Below are 20366 nucleotides of genomic sequence, written 5' to 3'. Positions count from 1 at the left end.
GGTTCTGATGTCGACGAGTCTAAAGTATTTGTCTGCTCTTTTCACTGACTTATACCACATACCGTGGTCATATTCGAACTTAAAATAAGAGGACATATGTACTTACTCAGTATGGTGACAATATCCGAGGTCAATGCGCAATATACACTCGAAACCGAACAAAAAACCGCGGAACACTTTCGCAGCGCTGTAGTATGAGTTGCGGGCGGCTTGAACGAGACATAAACAAGGTCGGGTGGAGGGGGAGCAACGTGCGCGACGGTGTAAGGGCGGAGCTTAGCGGAGAAGCCCCGCCCACCTGTCGTGACGTCACAGACCATGAGGTTTCACTAGAACGCCGGTGTTTAGCTCCTGACGACGTAGGATTTCGGGAGCTCGGGTATGCCGGCGGCCGGCAGTGACGCGCGGTTGACAGATGGGCCGGCAGAGTGCGCGCGGGAGGGGCGAGCGTGAACGACGGCCGCGTCAGTCTCTCTGAGTCCTTCGTAGTGACTACATCGCTGTCGCAGGACATAACTACGATATATCTCGTGTTGAGTGTATGTGACACAAGTGAGTTGATGTGACGCGGGCTGGCAGCCTCAGAGATATTCTCGTCCCTCCGCACCATGACTAGGAGGAAACAGAATTGCCCCAAGCGAATGAAATGTGAGTTCTAGTGGAAGTTAGCAAGTTTGTGCAAAGTGTTTTTCACGTGTCCGACGTTTTTGGAATTAGTGTATCATCGATGTGTTATGTGTGAGGAAGTATGGTTTTATTTTGTTTATCTGCCAGTCGTGTCGATAAGAGGCTTGAGTTTGGATTACTTCAGAAGTCGTCCACGCTGTCAACATTTTAATTACGGTGTAAATTCCTTGTAATTTCATACTGGGAATCAGATCTGACTACGATCAAATAGTTTATACCCAATATTTCCTTGTGATAACCGATTCCACTCTTTTAATCTTAAATACAATTTATCGACAGATTATAATTTGTTTCACATGCCAGGTAATACGCGTTTGGTAAATATTGAAATAAAGCTATCAAAATTTAAAGAAACTTGGAAATATTTATCACGAAATTATTCATCCTTAAATTGTAAAAACAATCCCTGTAGTAAATAATCTGTTATTTTCCATTGTGTTATTTTATTTCGTAACTATATTGAAACTAATATTCTTCAACATTATTCTTAAACTATAATGTCAGAGTAAATTGAAATACCCGTTCGTAAAGCGTCAGTTACTGTAATGTTAAGGTTTGATAAGCGGAGGATGGCAGGAGGAATTGTTTTGCGCGTCTCTAGAGTCTCGAGCAGCTTGACTGACAGTTGACGAGTATCACAATAAGACAATTGCTTCCCGTCCGTCCGTCAGACTGTCTGTCTGTCTTCTGTCAGTTCTGAGACAGTTTTAATTGTAAACCTGACAGCAGAACTAACTTCTTTCGTCATTCTGACGTATTAATCCGGCCTTCTCCTTGGCGGCTGGAAATTATTTCCAGTCTGAATTGTTTTTTTAATTTTTTTTGAGTTTTAATTACGTCAACTCTTGCTTACTAAAACTCCCAAAATAAAATCCCTAACCGAGATTACTCTTTAATCAAATATCTAAATGAGTTTTTTCTTACAGTCTAGTGCTAGTGTTGTTAACTTTACATATCTTACACTGGGCGTGTACCTAATCGTGATATGCTTATACATGCCACTGTCAAAGCTTTAATAAATTCAATGTCACCTTCACAACAATTTACTCAAGCGTTTTATGTTATTTTTAATTCATTCATTTTTTTCATTTGAACACAGTTAAATTTGATTTGTAATACTAAATAACAAGGAAATCGATTAAAAAGATTTAGAATTTTGCTTTCCTCGAAAAGCCCGTCGCTAATAACAGCACTATGCAGCCAATGTGGCAGATCAGAGTGATGACAGAACATATGTAGTGATGCTAGCTAGTGATAAAGTTGGTGATAACAGAGTGATAAGGACCCCTGACACTGATAAGAGAGCGGGGCGGTCGGCCAGCGCGCGGCACTCCGGCATATAGCTGCGAGCTCTTCTTGTATCAGACAACTTTTGCGGAGGGCACAACAAAAATATCGTGGTATTACGACGTTTGACAGTGTCCATGTTTTAGTCTAATTAAATAGTAACAAGCAAAAATAGGCTGGTAAACTAGAGGAAATGTCGGATCCAGAGTTCAGTAGAGTAGATCAACTAATAATGTTCATTTAGGTTTGACTCATTTTGATAAAAACTATTATTTATGTAGATATAATAATGTAAGTCATGTTATAGTTAGGCCTATTTTGGTATTTTTTTTCTTTTAATTGGTTGGATTAAGTCAAGTCCCGATTTTTCTTCGAAGTTCATCAAATTGAATGATGAACTTCGATATTAACTAGGTAAAGTAAGTAAATAAATAAATAAGTAAATAGATGAACTACTTTTGATATACTGCTCATTGTATTGATATAATGACTGCAGTGGTTATTTTATAAAATTATGCAGGGTAGGCTTAATAAATAATTAGGTATATTCTTACAAATTATTTTACAGCGATTAATAAAATTCGCCATCGTGATAATTTTTTGATAAAAGTTGTGGATACTTTTACGGTTGTATTTAGTTAGATGAACAAAATTAAGTGAATTTTAACGGTTGTTAAATTTACCTAAAGAATTGTTTTTATTATTCTCCCGTCAAAGTTTTGTTATTTGTAGCCCATAATACTTTTTTAGCGCATGGCACTAATAAACTACGTAGGCTACATCTGTGATAATTTAAAAATTGAACATAGCAATTGACAATTTAATCATAACAATTGAACTCGATAAACTGTTCTTATTCTAGCCGATGCGAACCCTAGTTTTTTGGGGTTTTTTTTAGTTTAAAAATAGCAATGCATTAGATTTGGACAGTACCACACTTTTGCATGCTTTACACAAGGAGTAGTAGAAAGACCGCTGTTCAGTGTTTTTTTGGATTATCCTCGGTCTTATAATGATATCTTATCACATAACTTAGTATTATTTACTTCCTAGGATCACCGTAGGAGTCAACTAGGCCTACAGTATGTTTGTTTTGGCAGAAACAAGAAAAAATTATGAATAATGATATATAATGAATAATTCAAGTAAAAATATAATTTTCCAACAACATTAAATCAGTGTTAATTGAAGAGAGCATAGGTTTTTCTGCAGGTTTAATTTACATACATTCCTGGAAAATAAAGATTATATATATTTATAACTTGTGTGTGTCTGTAACACAAAAAACCTATAGGCAACTAATGCAGTTTTGTCATTGCGCCTTTCACATCGTCTATTGATCTTACAATTTTGATTTATTATTATAACTGGTTGTTGTATATTTTTACAGTCTAAAGTGCTGTAAGAAAATGTAAATGCCTGATTCTACAGTTATCCAAAAGTATAATTAATTGAACCTATATTTTATCATATAGCAATAACCATGATCATATAGCCTAATATTGCATTGTTTTGCATGTTAAATCATTAGTACAGTATCTATATCAATTGTTTTTAATAGCAAAAATCTTGAGTACATTGCCATAGTTTTCCTTAAATGTTTTTAGATACAGGGAAGTAGTGTATGTGGTATGATAATTATAATAACGTGTTCTTTACCTTGATACTGGTTTCATAAATAACGTAATGAATGGGTTCATCCTGAAAAGACACAAATAGGATGCACTAAGATTTGTGTGGCCTATATTGTGTACATGGGATTTGGCAGAAATTCAAACGTAATCATTTTATAAAAATGTTTTTTTTACCTAATGTATGTAATCATTACTTGCGAATGTCATAACTTTAAAATGTTTATCAATCCAATATAAAGACGTACCTCACCTAGCCTACTTTATCGGTATTACAAGTTTTAGGCACAAAAAGTCCATAAGCAAACAGAAAAATACAGAACTGAGGTGTGCTGCACACAATCTTCTTAAATGTTCACCATGTCATTAATTTAAAAGGAAAAAATCTGTTTAGCTCTTTATAATGTATCGATAAAAAATTCGGCCATTGATATTAAAATCCATACATATTACCTATTATAGTTAATTTATAGTTATAATTTCAAAATTTTCCTCTCGTTTATTAGGCAATTTTATAATAGTTTGCTCAAGTACGCTAAATACTTAGGCTATATTTGGTCAAGTGTTCTCTTATCAATGGCCGGCCATCCAACCAAAATTGCTTGCTTGCTCTGACACCAAGTTTAAAACAATATTTGAACTATATTGTAAGCTGTATTTTATATACAAAAAATAATAAATAGACTGTGTTCTTAGGTTTGGAGATCTTCCTTAATTTTAACACTATCTTAATTATATTATAAGCTAATAACAAATTGTTAATCACCCGGACCGGATTAGCTAAAGATATATTATATTAAGTTACTGTAAATACCTTACAGCACATACATCTCTGATGAGATAATCTAATATTAACTATTTTCCCTCACCGAAAAGGAGGGAATCACAGGAGGGTATTCTTTACTTCACGTATGGTGGTCAAAAGAATGTTCTCCGATGAACAACAGTTCTATCTTTGACTATGATTGGCACCAACCAATTAGATTCCCAAATTAAAACTTTATCGGTTTTAGAAAAAAAATTGTAAGTCGATTATCTGAGCTGCCGACTGAGAGCACCGACTGGTAGTGTTAGTCTAAATCATGGCTACAGATGTACATGTACAGTATATCTGTAGCCATGAGTCTAAATACTGATTTCTGTTAAAGAAAACAAACTTGAAGCACAACTTTACTGTATACCCAAGCAATTTCCATGAATTAGTTTATCACAGCAAAAAAACAAGTGACGTTATAGAATTTTAGACTTTCAACATGCAAGTACATCTTTTTAAGTATACGATTATGCACAGTTTGTCCTTACAGATGCGATTTAACTATCCAAACCTCAGTGGATCTATCCAATTAAGTTATTGGATGCTCGACCAATGTCGACCTAATAATATAATAACCGCATTTTCTTAAAACCCCAAAAGAAGAATAACTAGTTGAAGAATCTTTGGATGATTTATGTTTTAAGCATAGATATTTTGCAGCGTTACGTATGTCGACATTTAGGCCACCCACGAGGTCTTGTCCAACGCTTGCGGATGAGTTGTGACTTGCCACAATAGTCCTCGTGGACTCCTCAGTCCTCAGTTTGTGCGACGTTTCGGCTATTTATCGCCTGTCGTCGTCAGGCCAGACGAGTGATGAGTTTACGGGACAAGCCGCCTTGCCCAGCTAATTTGTACTACTCCGAACCCGGGGATGAGGAGTACAAGGCTACAACACGTCTGTTGGTTATGCAAAAATGTAGTGTAGTGGAAGATTCTTGGATTAACCCTACCACACACAATAACTTGGTTATTCTATTTGTAGCGTTGTCAAGACGCTCATAGTAGTTTCATTTACTTGATACCTAGCCTAGTCTTTTCTTTTCCATAGTGTGTTTTATTGGTCCTTGTCAATCATACTGCTTTGGTTGTATGCTTGGCTGTGTGAAGCTTGGCAGCCGCATTTGCCATGTTCCTAGATCCACATATCCTACAAAGATGTAACGAAACAAATCGTTGACTGAAGTTTAATTAGAGTTAATTAGTTAAATATTATCAACAACTGTTTATGCTTTAATAACTGTTTGCAGGTTGACTTCCATAAAAAATTGGTCTTAAAATAAATTAATGCCGGTATAAGTATTCAATACGTTTTGATTATCATAAATAAATACATTTCACTGTCTATGTAAAGGGCCTACTTCCCAAGGACAAGTTGTTCTGTATTTGCTGCATCACACGTACTGAGTACTGTACATGAGTTTTTAGTAATCTCTTATAAAATGCAATTGATTAATTTAATCATAAAACCAGCGGTAGTGTTAAAAAGGCATTATTTTAGGTAAAAATTTATAATTTATAAAAAATTGATTGGAAGGAACCAATGATAATTCACATGTTATTGATAATTCAAGCAACTAAATAATTTAGTGCCTTCTTTATTAATATATCAAATCAACACTGGTAATACAAATTGTATAACAAGTCAAAACTCCAGCGTACCATATAACGTGTTATAAGCAGTTGTAAAGCTACTAAGATACATCAAAAAGGTTTTTATTTTTGTAAATACTAGTCCATGTAACTGATTTGTTATGTCATAATCTTAAAATGTTCGTATGTGAGTAACCTGTAGAAAAACTTGCTGCCGTTGAGTGGAGATGACAGTCGTTATCAATGGTGATATACACCTCGACCTGCTGCAGAAATTATTAATATCAATACGTAATGCTTCTGATAGCAAATCGTAAATTACTACAATTATCTCTTGATTTGAAACTAGGTTACCATAAATAAACGGAACGACGACAGACCGTCTGACAGGTTAATGCCGTCTTTGATAAACGCAACGTCTTCTGCTCTTCAGTCTTGAACCATGAGCACCGAGTAGGCCTAGTCTACAGTATGTGTATAGACTGTTGGCAGTCTCAACTAGCTCATGTTGGTTCTCGCAAGTAATTGTTTGATTGTTGTTAAGTAGGGTGACATCAAGTGTAGTCCAATTTAATCGGAGAAAGGGCTTATAATTCTTACAAATGTTGGGAGTGGTTAATTTTTTTCTTTCTGTTTTGACAAATGAACTATTGAACATTTCATAGCTCAAAACATTATCTAAACCGATACAATTCAAGATCACAGTAGATAAAATGTACCCCAAACATTTATGGGGACAGTGTATGAAGGCAGTGTATTTTATTCGACATCTGTAATGTAATGATTAGGTTATTATAATTTAGTTATTATATAAATATCGTTTATTTTCTTGGATTCATCCAATTTCAACATAAATTGATTTCACTTATACAGTACATCCATTTTCATTTATCAATAGTTTTCTAAGACCTATCATGTATAGGGTACTATTTAATCGACACACAATTAGTTTGAAGTAAGTTAGTTTCTGTGTGTACTCTGTACAACTGCAAAAATTGACTGAAGTGAATTATTATAAATACTTAATTAGTCAGTCCTTAGAACTGATTTAAACGTTAAAAAAAAACTCATGTACAAAAATAGAATACTGTAGTTGTACGGCAAAAATCAGCCGTGATAAGACACTTAGATGATTCAATGTAGAATTATCAATCGTCAATTTATCTTGTCGTCTAACATTGATTAGGTACTTTTATTGGATAATTATTCAACATTCATTTTTAAGATTGTTAAATTTCACGTTAACACTAAGGATATCCGGCAGTGATGAGTGATGACACGGTGTCACAATGACAATCGCCTCTTGTGTCATCTGCATTGAAGCAGACGAATCCCATCTTACCTCGAATTGTAACAATCCCAGTGGAGCCGCGGTCAAAATATCCCCGGAAGTCCGCTTCAGAGTCTTTGACAACGCCGAAATCGAAAATCGGAAATGATGTTTGACATGGTGCGCTGGACCGTGGTCCCGCGGCGCATATTATGATATCACAGTTGTTCTAACTTCTTTTGTCACTTGTGGGTGACATTTTGTGTCATTAGGCGTTTTGCATGCCCCGGCCCCGACTATACCGAATTGGCGTTGTGTGGGTGGGAACTGGGCACCGCGAAATCAAAAATTGCCCCCGTCCTGTCCGCTGACACCTCGATTGTCGATTGTCGGCCCATTTCACTCCTTCCAGTCTTTACAAAGATCTTTCAAACCTAATTGTCACCTCTCTCCGACGCTGGGTGGCGCGGTACAGGGTCGAAAGCTGCAAAATTCGGGAATCAAAACATTACTACGTTAACATTCTATGAGGCTTCAAAGCAATTCTAGGTACACACAAAATGTAAGTATTATTTGTAAGTCAATTAATTTGTATGTCAAACCCTACGTTTTAGATTCTGTTGTCTATTCTCATTATTTACTATGAAATTAGATTCTTTTAACACCCTGAGCTACAATTTCCCTACTTTCATGATGTGCCAGTTTGCGATATTTATGGTGTTCCCAATCGAATCCTTCTACTTTACTACGTCATCTTAAGTGTTCAATGTAGGTATACATCTACCTTTGTACTCTGTGACTTCCCTCACCTAGAGTGGCGCAGCGTTCTCTTATCGCACGAGTAGGTAATCATCAAGATTGGATCAGTGGAGTTATGAAGTACAAACAAGTAATACATCAAGTCAGCTCAACAGATCAACAGCGAGTCGGCTGTCATTCTCTAATTACGACGATTAGAAGTGATAAAGTCTAATGGCTCCCAGATAGTAGAGTCGCAGTCTGCGGTAACCCGACTATCAGGGGGTTAATACTTGGGATTCCCGTCGATTTGTCAATCAAACTTTAGTTTCTTCAATTTTCAATGAACCGCATTCAGGTAATTTATCACAATTCAAGAGTTTGTAATATATATATGGCATTAACTTGGTATTAAGTCACAATTACAGAAGTTAAAACGATATTTCGCGTTTCTCGTGTAGATTTTGTGTTTATTTTAAGTTAAACCAAATATTTGGAATTGAATTAGATTTTGAAACTGTCTAGATTTCTATTGCATAAACACGTTATTTTATTTAAACAAGTTTAATTTAAATCGGAAACTTAAATAAGATATAGATATATTTTCTGGGTACAAGATCTTTTGTATTGTTATGGACACGGGTAAACGTTTTAATAATTTTATTTTGAAATGTAAAATGTGTTTACAGATAAAATACTGGAACAAAGTGTTGGTAGAAATTAAAACTAGGCTACATAAATATTAATAATAAAAAAAAAACTAAAACCGCTATGATACATCAGCGCCCCTGCCAAGCTATGATGATGGGTCGCAGTGAGTGACGTAAGCATGGCGGCGCCCCATGTGGTAGAGTGACGAACTGTGTAAAACCGTCAGATTATTTTACTTTTTACGTGTTATATCTAAACTGTAACAATGCCTTCCAAACAACTCTTTCGTCGGAATTTTTCTTTCGTTTCATGTTTAAAAGTTTCTTTAAATAAAAACTGCAATTATTTAGTGTATTTTTATTAGATTATGCCTTCAGTTAGTAGTCGAACATAACAAATATCATTATAATTATATATGTGCCAAACATAGTCTTCAGTGCTTGGTCCAATGATCACCTTATTTAAACAGAAAGTGCTTATATTTTATAGGTTATTTTTTTTTCGTAAAAATTTTATTGCTTTCTGTCAACTAGATCCTCGTTGAGTTTATTTCTATCATCATAACATAACCATAAATTGTCTTTGCAAATATAAATATAAGAGAAGCGTGAATTGCTAGTTTATCGTTGAATGTGCAGTAACTTACCGCACAAATACAGTAGGCTATGTGTATGAGTCTCCAGCACGTGTGTTATCACCAAGTCAGCTGACTCCAGTACACCTGCGACTCAGCGTCTGTAGGTACATCAGCTGATAATGCACACACACAGACTCAGCTCTGATAACTGACTTCTCTGAAACCACATCAGCACACGGGACATGTGCCATTTTGCTGGGTAAAGCCGTTCTGCAGAACCTGTGAACAGTTGTAAATTATGTGTAAAGCATTTAGAAAATCTGTCAAGTGGAAGTAACATTATGCTCGCTCTATATGACCAAAAGGAAATACTGTACTGGTATTGGTATTGAAGTTATTAAACCTTTTGAATGTTTTATGAATTATGTAAGTATGACAAAAGCTTTTGTTGGTTCTCAATATAGTTCTGAATATTCTGTGAACGGTATTATTTGACCATATCTATCCAAATACAGTAAATGCAGATAAAATTACAATAAAAATATGATCTTATATTAGTTTTATTATAGTACTTTATCATAATATAATCAACTGATAACATGAAATTGTTAAACAAATTACTTAACATTTAATATAGGCCTACATATTTACTTATAATGTTGATTTGTTTCATTCATACAATTTTCAATTTTTACCTTAAACCAAAGGGCAGCAGGTTTTCCAATCATATAGTCTGAAGCCTTTCCTTTTTAGAATCTAAAAAAAAACATTTATGACTAATTATGGACTATGTTTGCGTGTTTTTAAATATCTAGGGACACTTTTTACCAACACAAAACCAATTACAAATTACAAAACACCTGAAAAGTGAGTGTATCAGTGCAGCTCGGTATGTATGTGATGTAGGCCTTATTCGGCGTGGCGTCAACCGACAGAACGGTAGCACTGTACCATAGTCCGCGGACGTGGCTCTTCAGTTTCAGTTCACTATTCACCTAACAACTTATTACGACACAAATTCACAAAACTATTGGAACAATGTCAAACACGTTATTATGGATAAAACATTAAATTATTCTCTAGAAACATAAGTACCGCAATATTAATATTCTTAAAGAATCTTTTTTCGTTCTTAAATTCTTAAATTCGTTGTACTTTTTCAATTAACAACACGAAGTCTTAAAAGATATGACACAAGCTGATTGTATAGTTTTCATAGATGTTTAGGGTAAATATTTTAATTTCATTTAATTAAAAAAAGGTTTTTCGTCGATACATACAAAATTCTTCGTCATGGTTTTTAGTTCCATTATGTATATATGATTGTCAATAAATAAATAAGACAAAGTTGTACCAATCTACGGTTATTAACTTACTGTACAGTATTAAATAACGTTTAGTTAATAATCATACTTGAAAATTGTTGAACGATGTTCTTCTGTACTCGTTATTTGGTGATTTTCGTACAGGACATGTATTTTTGGTGGTTTAGGAAATAACAATTTATTAACTGTTTTAGAAGGTTATTTTGTTCATAAAATCCATTTCCAGAGCGAAAATGTAAATTTAACAAAACTATTGTATTGCAATAAAACTGCTAACTATCTGTTATAAAAATGACTATGGAACATTTTCATTAGAAGACCCAGTGTGTCTACAAGAAGTGGGTTTGGGAATGGTGTGGGGGGAGGGAAACTGTGGGGGAGAGGGAAGGGAGCTAAAACTGAGCCGTTAATATAGTGTCACAACCGGCATTAATCATATGTTCGAGCCCCATGATGGGTAGCGCGTCAATAATATCACGGACCTCTAAAAGTAATCATATCCAACATGGCGTCCAACAAATCATTCTAACCTACATACACCGATGACTAATCATTATTTTATATCCGTAGTCGATTGTAATGTCAAGGCCCGCGCCCGCTGGTGTTTTATAGGTAAAAGCAGATTTAGAATGTCCGTTGATGTCATAATTATCGGTTGTGAATGGTCAGAGATAGGATCGCCATTTTTGACAGTATTTGCAGATTTATTGAGGTTCGGAGATATTCTACTTGGCGGTTCTGTCCATAAATCCCGTCACTTGTTTTCAATGGTTTCGTTTCACGTCTCTGTTGGATCATTAGTCATTTAAATAATAATTTTAAATGAATTGTAATTGAGGAGCCGTGTAGTGTAGGTATGTTTATATTGTTACAATAAAATGAGTGGCAAAAACAATAAACACAGTTAAACGTAACTAAAGAAACTCGGTGACGTAAACTGAAAGTGTGTGTGTTTTTTTAAATAAAGCATAAATCTCTTCTACTAGACATGAATGTGTTATTTAGTTGACATGCATTTTTTACACAACACACCAATGCACAAAAATTGATTCTCGCCCGATATGTAGGCTACCTAATCTGTTCAACCTTAGCTAGAAAATCACTTAAGCCAGAACAGTATCTCGACATCTCGAGTATTTCAAAGCCACCGTGAAGTGAACACCCCGAAATACGTTTTTCATCAATTCACCCCTGCACTCCGCGGGCAATTGCCTCGAATAAAGAGCTTAAAAAGTGTGTTAATGGAAACAAGGATGATCCATACCCCGACGAGAGGAAAAAACTAAAGCGACAAAAAATACGTCACAGTCCATCAGCGAAGGTACAAAGCACTGAGAGGTTATGTTTTACGGCCAGGTCCCACCAACAATGGACCACATGATTGACAGCTGATGGCTGACAGCTGGCTACCGCCGACATTTAATTAACAGCTGATTAGCTGAGTCACCCTGACTCGTGGTTTTCCCGCGCTCACGCCCCGACTTCTTCACTCATCTCAAAGCAACAGTCTAGATTGCTGTAATATTTTGAACGGACGACTCTAGTTTCTAATATTTTGTTTTGTAAATAATACAGGTTATCTTTAAAACTAATTCTGACTTTGGACACTTAAAAATGTTTGAAATTATCTGTGCTCTTCTTTATACAACATAAGTTCACTTAAATAAAATTGTATTTTAACAAGATTAATTTATATCAATATACGTAAAACATTTTACTACTGTATTTCATTACAAGCCTACTTTAAAAGTATGCCGTTAATTGAATGGGAAATCGTTGAATAATATCAACTTCTAATGGCAAGACTTAGGGCCGGTACCACTGTATTTTGTTCCATAGTTTTTTTTTTTTTTTTAGATAAAAACATTGTTTCCTAAGATGTTATAGCCTAGTACATACAAATGACAGTAAAACGAAAATCAGTATTACCATATTTCAAACAAATTAGGATCCAGCTCTTTAGTAGCATCTATTAATTCTCAGATCAATTCAATCCAAGTAGGGGTGAGGGTTTGAATCTAAAAAATCAGTTTGACAGTTTGCCAAAGTGTAGTCCCTATTATGAGCTAAAAGATATAATTTTGTCTTTATAATAACAAAAAGATTTAGTTAATCACTTTTATAATTCTAGGCATTGTATTATTGTAGAATGTTTTTTTTATAATATTACTGTATATGTTTATACAATTAGAAAGTTTTAATTTCATTGTATATTTTCAATTTAAACGGAAATTATTGTTTCCTTCAGTTACCTGACAATGTGGCCTTTCTTGCATTGATTGTAGCACGCAAAGTTGCTTATTCCTGCATTTACTTCCTTTCCTGCACTCATTTCACTTTATAGCACTCATTTTACTTTTCCGCATTCCAGTATTTACACCAAACAACACAAAATAGTGTGCTTCAAATGGGCACGTAATACAGGTATGTTTGAAAAACAAGTTGGCAAGTCTGCTAAATCTACAAAATCTGCGAACAATTTCAATTAACGTTTATTTGTTTGTAGGACAATTTCATTTAAGCCTAGGTTTGTATTTGTTAATTCGTGAAACTGCATAGTAAAAGTTCATAAAATTACCTATTATTTATGCTTTATAGTAACTGTAGGAAAAATATAATGTATAACGAGCGCAAAGTCTCTTTGCTGCAGTCGACAAACTTTGCACACCCGCCTGCGGCTCATTATACTTCGGCTCATCACAGCCACTTTGCGTACTAGTTACACAAATAACCATTGCTACTCGTAGCAGTCTAACACACTCATTAGTTATACACTCACTGATCCAATCATTTACACTTTGTATTATTGAAGTGTAAGTTTATTTTTATTGTAGGCCTACACATGTTAAAATAAACAACAAATAAAGCAACTTGTATAGTTCGCTTAGTATGTAGGTTTGCTTCCAGCGGGTGTATTTTTTTATTCAACGAGTTGCTTGAGTGGATGGTTTTACACTAAAGCTTTGTACCTATACGGTTGTACAAGAAAACTGTTTTAATAGAAATTCAAGCTATAACTAATACATTTTGTTGAAATGTGGAATGCTTTGGTTTGAAAGGACAGTGTGTAATTCATAAGAATTCATTTATAAATGTTTAAAAAATGTATTTCAAATTAGAATTCAATAATTTATAGCAAGCCACGTGGTTGATACAAACACAGCATCGTCCCCAATCGGAAAACAAAACGACACATTGTCCAAGACGCGTCAAGAAGGTGATGGTGCGGGGTGTCGGTCAAGCTCGGCACATGTCGGCAATCTCCGTTAGTGTTCGTGTGTCTTCGGCTGTGTTCGGGCCCGGCTCGGCCGTCATTGGACGAGCACTTGCAATCCTCACAATTTATGTGGGCCCGTTGCACTATCTGATGCGTCCCGGCAGTCTGTTTAATTTCTTCGCAGACAACCAGTTTCGCCAACAGCCGGTTGCAAATTAGCAGCTTTTGCCTATCTGTTTTATTTGTTGGCAAATTCATCGATCCAGGGCAATCACTTTCCTGAAATCATTTTCTGACTCATTTGATGTTGTATAATTATTCTAATTGATTGGTAAAATAGTTGGGCTTATTTGGTAATCGTGATAAGATTTTTTGCTAAACAGTATTTATACATACGGTTTAAGATAATAAACCAAAATAAGGTTATAATATCTGTGTATAAACTTCAAACCTGTTTTATTTGTTACATTGTACTACAGTTAGTGTGAATTGAAATATTTTTCCTGTCTATAAAAATGTGTTAGCATATTTTTATAATATTCGTGCGAGTTTTAAATACTCCAAACTCCGAACCTTTTACAGCTAATTATTAAAATGAATAGTTTCTGGCATTTTATAACACTAAACAGTAGGACTACAATAATTGTCAATTGTAATTGTCAATATATTATTGGCATGGTAAATAATTTGTCCAAGTATTGACATTGAAACAGTTAGTAATAATTATTTATCGCACTATGTGTGTAATGTTTGGTATTAAACGGCTCAGGATTTGCGGCAAAAGATGTCATGAGCTTATTACGAGATGTGTTCAAACTTAACAAGCTAAAGTAACTTAAAGCAGCGTTTAACTTATACTAAAAATAATCCACCCTCTTCTAAATGTTGACTAAAATCCACATTTTTATCTATTACAAGATTAATAATCATCCTAAATCGAATAAACCGGACCAAACAATAGTCCTTACAAAGGATCGCGAATTTTCCATTTCCTGCGCAACAATCGCTAAAACCACCCTTTCTGCCCAGACATGTGACAAGTGATAAACAAGGGGTGGGGAGGGGAGGGGAAGTGTCCGTCTGTCTGTCCGTCACTCAAACCGTGGATCGATGGGCTCAAGGCAGGTCAAAGATGCCCCCTCACCCCCCCCCCCCCCTACTCCTGCTGGACACCGCGATGTAAAGATCTCTCAATCAACTGCTGTCATCTGCATACACCTAGTCCAGGGGAGGGGGAACCCTTAAAAGCTGAAATTACCTTCCATACAGCGTATTACCTACAAAGCCGTCCTGAGGCTCTTGTCTGGAGCTTTATTATTTTTAATCACGAATGTGTCAGTGACCAAAGCGCCTTTGAAGTGACTGAGGTGTTAACGTCGAGACTGGTTTCCCTATTTACTTATCAGAAATTTGTCAATATACTTACCTTAGGGTATAAATTTGTAGACAAAGTAAGGTATTTTGTCCTCTCTAGAATTTTGCTTAAATTTTTACTTGACACGTAAACAATTAATATATAAAATTAAAAATAACTATGTTATAATGTCTGAGCAACTATTGGAACGAACCCTGCTTTTTCGGAGTGCCCTCAGGTAAAAAAATCTAATAAACAGTATTAATATATCATAGATAATAAAACATATGTTTATAAAAAAATACTGTACATAAAAAAATCGTGGTTATGAACATTTTGTTGCTCGCTATTTTTTCGTATGTCGTGTGACTTTTTTCATTTGAATTATCTTTTTCCTTAATATATTTAACATGTTAGATATATTTCACATACTCCTAGTTAACTTTGGTATACTTTTAAACATTTATTATTTCGGAAGATAATACAAAAAAAGTTTATACTTGTGGGTCAGTGAAATACATTTAGTTTTATTCACTGGATTTGTTTAATCCAAAATCAAACGTTTAAATTGTACTTTGTTTGCCCAAGAAAAGTACTGAATTTATTGACACCAAAGCCCTAAGCTCTATATAAATCCAAGCAAAGAAAATAACTCAAACACATGTCAGAATAGGACTCCCCTTAAATATTGTTTATCTCAACCATTAACCACAATTGTCTACATACGGTACAGAGTTAGGCATAGTGCCTTACTTTGGATAACACCTTCACACCAGTTGATCAAGTTGCGTTAGTGTGCGATTTAAGGTGCTGAAACCACCATCTTTTGTTGAGTTTACAATAGCTGGGAGTAAAACAATCATCTTCCTCTTGACAGGAGGGAAATATTGACAAATTCTGGACAATAGCCTCTCCCCCTCAAAGGGTCAGTCGTCTTATTCCAATTTTGGGGTGACGTGCGCAGATGAGGTAATTTTGGGGACGGGTCAATATCAAAGTGACGAGCCCTTATCAGTGTTCCGGACCTTTGTAGCCAAGGACACTCTACTGATAACAGGAGACTACAGAGTAGCAGTCGGCGTTGCACGAAGGCCACCTAATGGCAATGTTAGTTACGCTGGAAATCTGTATGTTAATAAATCAAGATATTTTGCATGTAGTTTTATCCTTTTAACGGTCCACTTTTCAAATCAAATAATAAATTAGAACAATTTGTACTTAATTGCCTACTATAATTAATAGTACGATTGCTGAACAATAATCAACATAAAACCTATAAAACATATTCAAACAGTGGTGTAAATTGAAACAAAGCTCACAGCTTTAGAGAACTAAAAATGTAAATAATTTGAACTTAAAGGGGCAGATAACATAATTTTCATTAAAAATACATTTGAGTTTATTTGGCCACAGGTAACATTAGGCCGACAAGCTTACTTATTTTTAAAAATTATTTTATTCTCATTATTTATATTTGTGCCCTTTAACTTTTGTTATTCAGTTGATTCATAGCTCCATAAACAATAGTTTGATATCGAAAAAATAATCACCACGTTCTTGTATCCTTTAACTTTTGATATGCAGTTGATACATAATTGCATAAACAATAGTCTTTCTAATGAAATAAAAGCAACAATACCAAAGTAGTTGAAACAGTCCCGTAGATTAATACAGCTTAGTTAAAAACAGTCTGTGTAACGTAGCTCCTTAAAGTTCATAGTTTGCAATTCGCGTTTTTTTCTATAGTAATAGGCCCTATTTCAATAACAAATGTTTTAATGAAAATAATATAGCTTTAAATTAACCTAGTAATATTCGTTTGAAAGTGCAAAACAGCCTCCCATTTGGTAATCCTACAGACTGTACTGTGGACACTACACTGTCTTAGGCTCGACGTTTAGCACGGCGCTAGGTAGGCAAAATGGGTACAGCCCTCTCCTACAGGCCGGTGTGGCACTAGCGCTGGGACATGTAGGAAGGCCTACGACAAACCGTTTGAATTAAATTACATACTACGTAATTATTTCCCTCAAAGTTTCGACAGTTACTGGGTTTAATAATGAAGAGAAAATCATAAATACTAGGTCTACTTCTTATTGGATAAATGAAACTGTCTTAACTTAACCAGGAAAAATGAACTTATATGTTGATATAAACAGTGTGACTAATTAGGCTTACATGAAGACCAACTCAATCTTGTAATGGGATATCCGGCATTTTTATCAAAGCAACTGCAATTGATTTTCTTGTAATTGTATCATTGACAGTTTCAAAGTAAAAAATAATGTTTTTCGTTGAAAATAACATCGGTTCTGCGCCACTCAAATATTCAAAACGTAAATTGAACGTTTTCATTAATATAGGCTACTTAAAAAAAAATTAATGTTATGGTTTAGCAAACCACTGATTTACCGGTTGCACGGTCGTTAGGGACTCATGGAAGTTATCGCTCCAACCCCCCAGACACATGATCAACACTCACAGTACACACAGTAAACAATACTGTCTTATAACAGAGAACTATTTGTCTAGCCGACTAAATGTTTTATCTGTACCAAGTGCTAAGGCTCCACCACATACGTATTGTGGCCCTAGCCCTACAGCATGCACGTTTACTTGCTCCACCACATACGTATTGTGGCCCTAGCCCTACAGCATGCACGTTTACTTGCTCCACCACATACGTATTGTGGCCCTAGCCCTACAGCATGCACGTTTACTTGCTCCACCACATACGTATTGTGGCCCTAGCCCTACAGCATGTTCGTTTACCTGCTCCACCACATACGTATTGTGGCCCTAGCCCTACAGCATGCACGTTTACTTGCTCCACCACATACGTATTGTGGCCCTAGCCCTACAGCATGCACGTTTACTTGCTCCACCACATACGTATTGTGGCCCTAGCCCTACAGCATGTTCGTTTACCTGCTCCACCACATACGTATTGTGGCCCTAGCCCTACAGCATGCACGTTTACTTGCTCCACCTCATACGTATTGTGGCCCTAGCCCTACAGCATGTTCGTTTACCTGCTCCACCACATACGTATTGTAGCCCTAGCCCTACAGCATGCACGTTTACTTGCTCCAGTTTCGTCCTACACTTGGCGCTCACTGTTGCTTGTTTACAGCCATGTTCTCCGCACTGTAATGATTTCTGATGGAGCACACTCGTTCTGATTATTGATGAGTTGCGACAGAGGTTTTGTACCCTTGCCAACTTGCTGACACCAAACCAAACCCAGAAGTCGACATGACTCATGTATAGTGGGGCCATTTGAATAAACTGTGTCACTGATGCCGCATAAATATTACCCGCATTAACCAATAGAAACGTGTCACTTTGTTGGTTTATTCCAGTTTTAGTACATAGAATAGGCCTAGTTTAAATAGAAGAATATTGTCGTGTCTGAAGATATGAACTTACATTTGATCTACAGCCGAAAGACACGTAATGGTATGATAATATAGTAATAGTATGGTATAAGGTATACAAACAACTCTATACAATCTTATTTAAGATTATCAATCTTACAATCTTACTTAAGTACAATCTTACGCTCTTATATAAGTAGTAAACTACTTCAATTAATTGATTTGCGATTGGCTAGGTATTTATGTATTTATATATGCACCTACTGCCAGAAGTTTATGGCAATGCATTTCTCAATTAGCCAACTACTGAATTACTCCATGGATGTCCCCTGGCCCTGGCCTTCGCCCCCTCCTACGTCCCTGGCCGAGGACCACAGGGGAGGTCCGGGCTGTGTCCTAGGCTTGTCAGTGTAGCCGCTACATCAATATTTATCAGCCAAGACCGTCCCGTATACACCGGCGTCCTACAAGCCTTGCATTAGCGCCATGATTCTCGTGACGTTTATTTTATCACTAACTAAGTGGGAGTTTGTAAAGTTGTCGTTTGGTTTAATATACGCCAGGCATTTGCATTTCGATGCTATGGACTGCGTTAGTATTTAGGTGAATTATTTATTCATCCGTATGTAAGTTTGTCAGGTTCTGGATTTGTTTTAGATTTTCCCGAATTTATCGTAATTTTTTGAGCTGGCAGGAACGTTTGCGTAGGGCCGTCAATATACGACCCTTCCTTGCATCCACACCACTTGCATAGTGATTCAACACCACCAAAACTGACTGTTATTGTCACTGTATAACACTGCCAGATCGTCTGTCCCGCTGGTGAGGCGCGCCTTGACGTGGACGTGGACGCCGTTGAGTAAAGAGCGGTGTCCCGGGATGGATGATCTACGACTCGTCACAAAAACCCCCACTTAGCCCGGAGACCCGTTTATGGCGGTGTTTGGCCAAAACAACGCCTCTAATGGGCTCTCTATGACAACGAACATACATTTTAGGATGTTTATTTTATTGCGTCTTATCGTCCGCCGCTCCATCTGCTAAGATCTGAAGGTAGTTAATTTTTAATACTGTAGTCAACATTGGAAACGACCAGAGAAGAAATTTTAGGTCCTTTAAAGTAGACAGTTTACATGGTTTTAGATTGACTTTTATTAGTAATATTAGAACCGGTTACAGAAACCCGAGCTGCTGATGAACTGTGTGTAGTTTTTACTTGTCGCGTTATGCACGGTGTTACCTAGAATTGTGTAATTTAATTATGTTAACATGATATATGCGAAAGATTGCGTGAATACCTAATAGTCAACTATTTTATATTTTCTTTATTTGTTTACCAAAATCGGGTTTACCTTGCAAATACTATTAGATAATTTACCGCACAATTATAGTAGTTAGTTAACGAACATTTAAGTGATTTTAATACGTATCTTTAACGAATGGTTTATCCATTTAGTAGTAACAAATCATACAAATAAGAGACCTTCCAACTCTAAATGATTGATCGAATATTAAAAAGCCACCACCCCCTCCCACCACGGCTATACCCATAGAGCGCCCTTATCGAAGCCGTGTTTCACCTTGAAACGACAGCAAAGAGAACGAAAAGAGAAAAATGGCTTTCAGATATTCCAGTGACACGACGGGGTGACGTGATATTGTTTATGTCCCTCAGAAGGGCTTTATCAGTAAATTACTCCGAAGAGAACCTTTTTAAATTAAATCCCGAACCACTAACTCATCCGTTCGATCCGTTCCTAAAATTATTTCGGCTTTAAAGACCGTTGGAAGAAGGGTTGAAAACGTCACCCGTATGGTCGGCGGGGACGATTAAGTTTATGGGCT

At 36.0% G+C, this 20366-nt stretch overlaps 1 protein-coding gene across 1 annotated transcript in view; it reads left to right on the top strand.

Moving 5' to 3' along the window:
* Positions 1–348: 348 nt before the first annotated feature.
* LOC128985747 (protein tiptop-like) overlaps positions 349–20366 on the top strand; it is a 202139-nt gene continuing 182121 nt past the window's right edge. Inside the window, exon 1 of the mRNA XM_054405584.1 lies at positions 349–648. Within this exon, the coding sequence (XP_054261559.1) occupies positions 609–648 (40 nt within the window). The 5' untranslated portion in view covers positions 349–608. The remainder of the gene's footprint in view (positions 649–20366) is intronic.

The sequence above is a fragment of the Macrosteles quadrilineatus genome, unplaced genomic scaffold (assembly GCF_028750875.1).
Source record: "Macrosteles quadrilineatus isolate MER2022 unplaced genomic scaffold, UCM_ALF_1.0 Scaffold_2__2_contigs__length_208266976, whole genome shotgun sequence".
NCBI classification, from domain to species: Eukaryota; Metazoa; Arthropoda; class Insecta; order Hemiptera; family Cicadellidae; genus Macrosteles; species Macrosteles quadrilineatus.
This window is presented reverse-complemented; position numbering and strand designations above follow the sequence as displayed.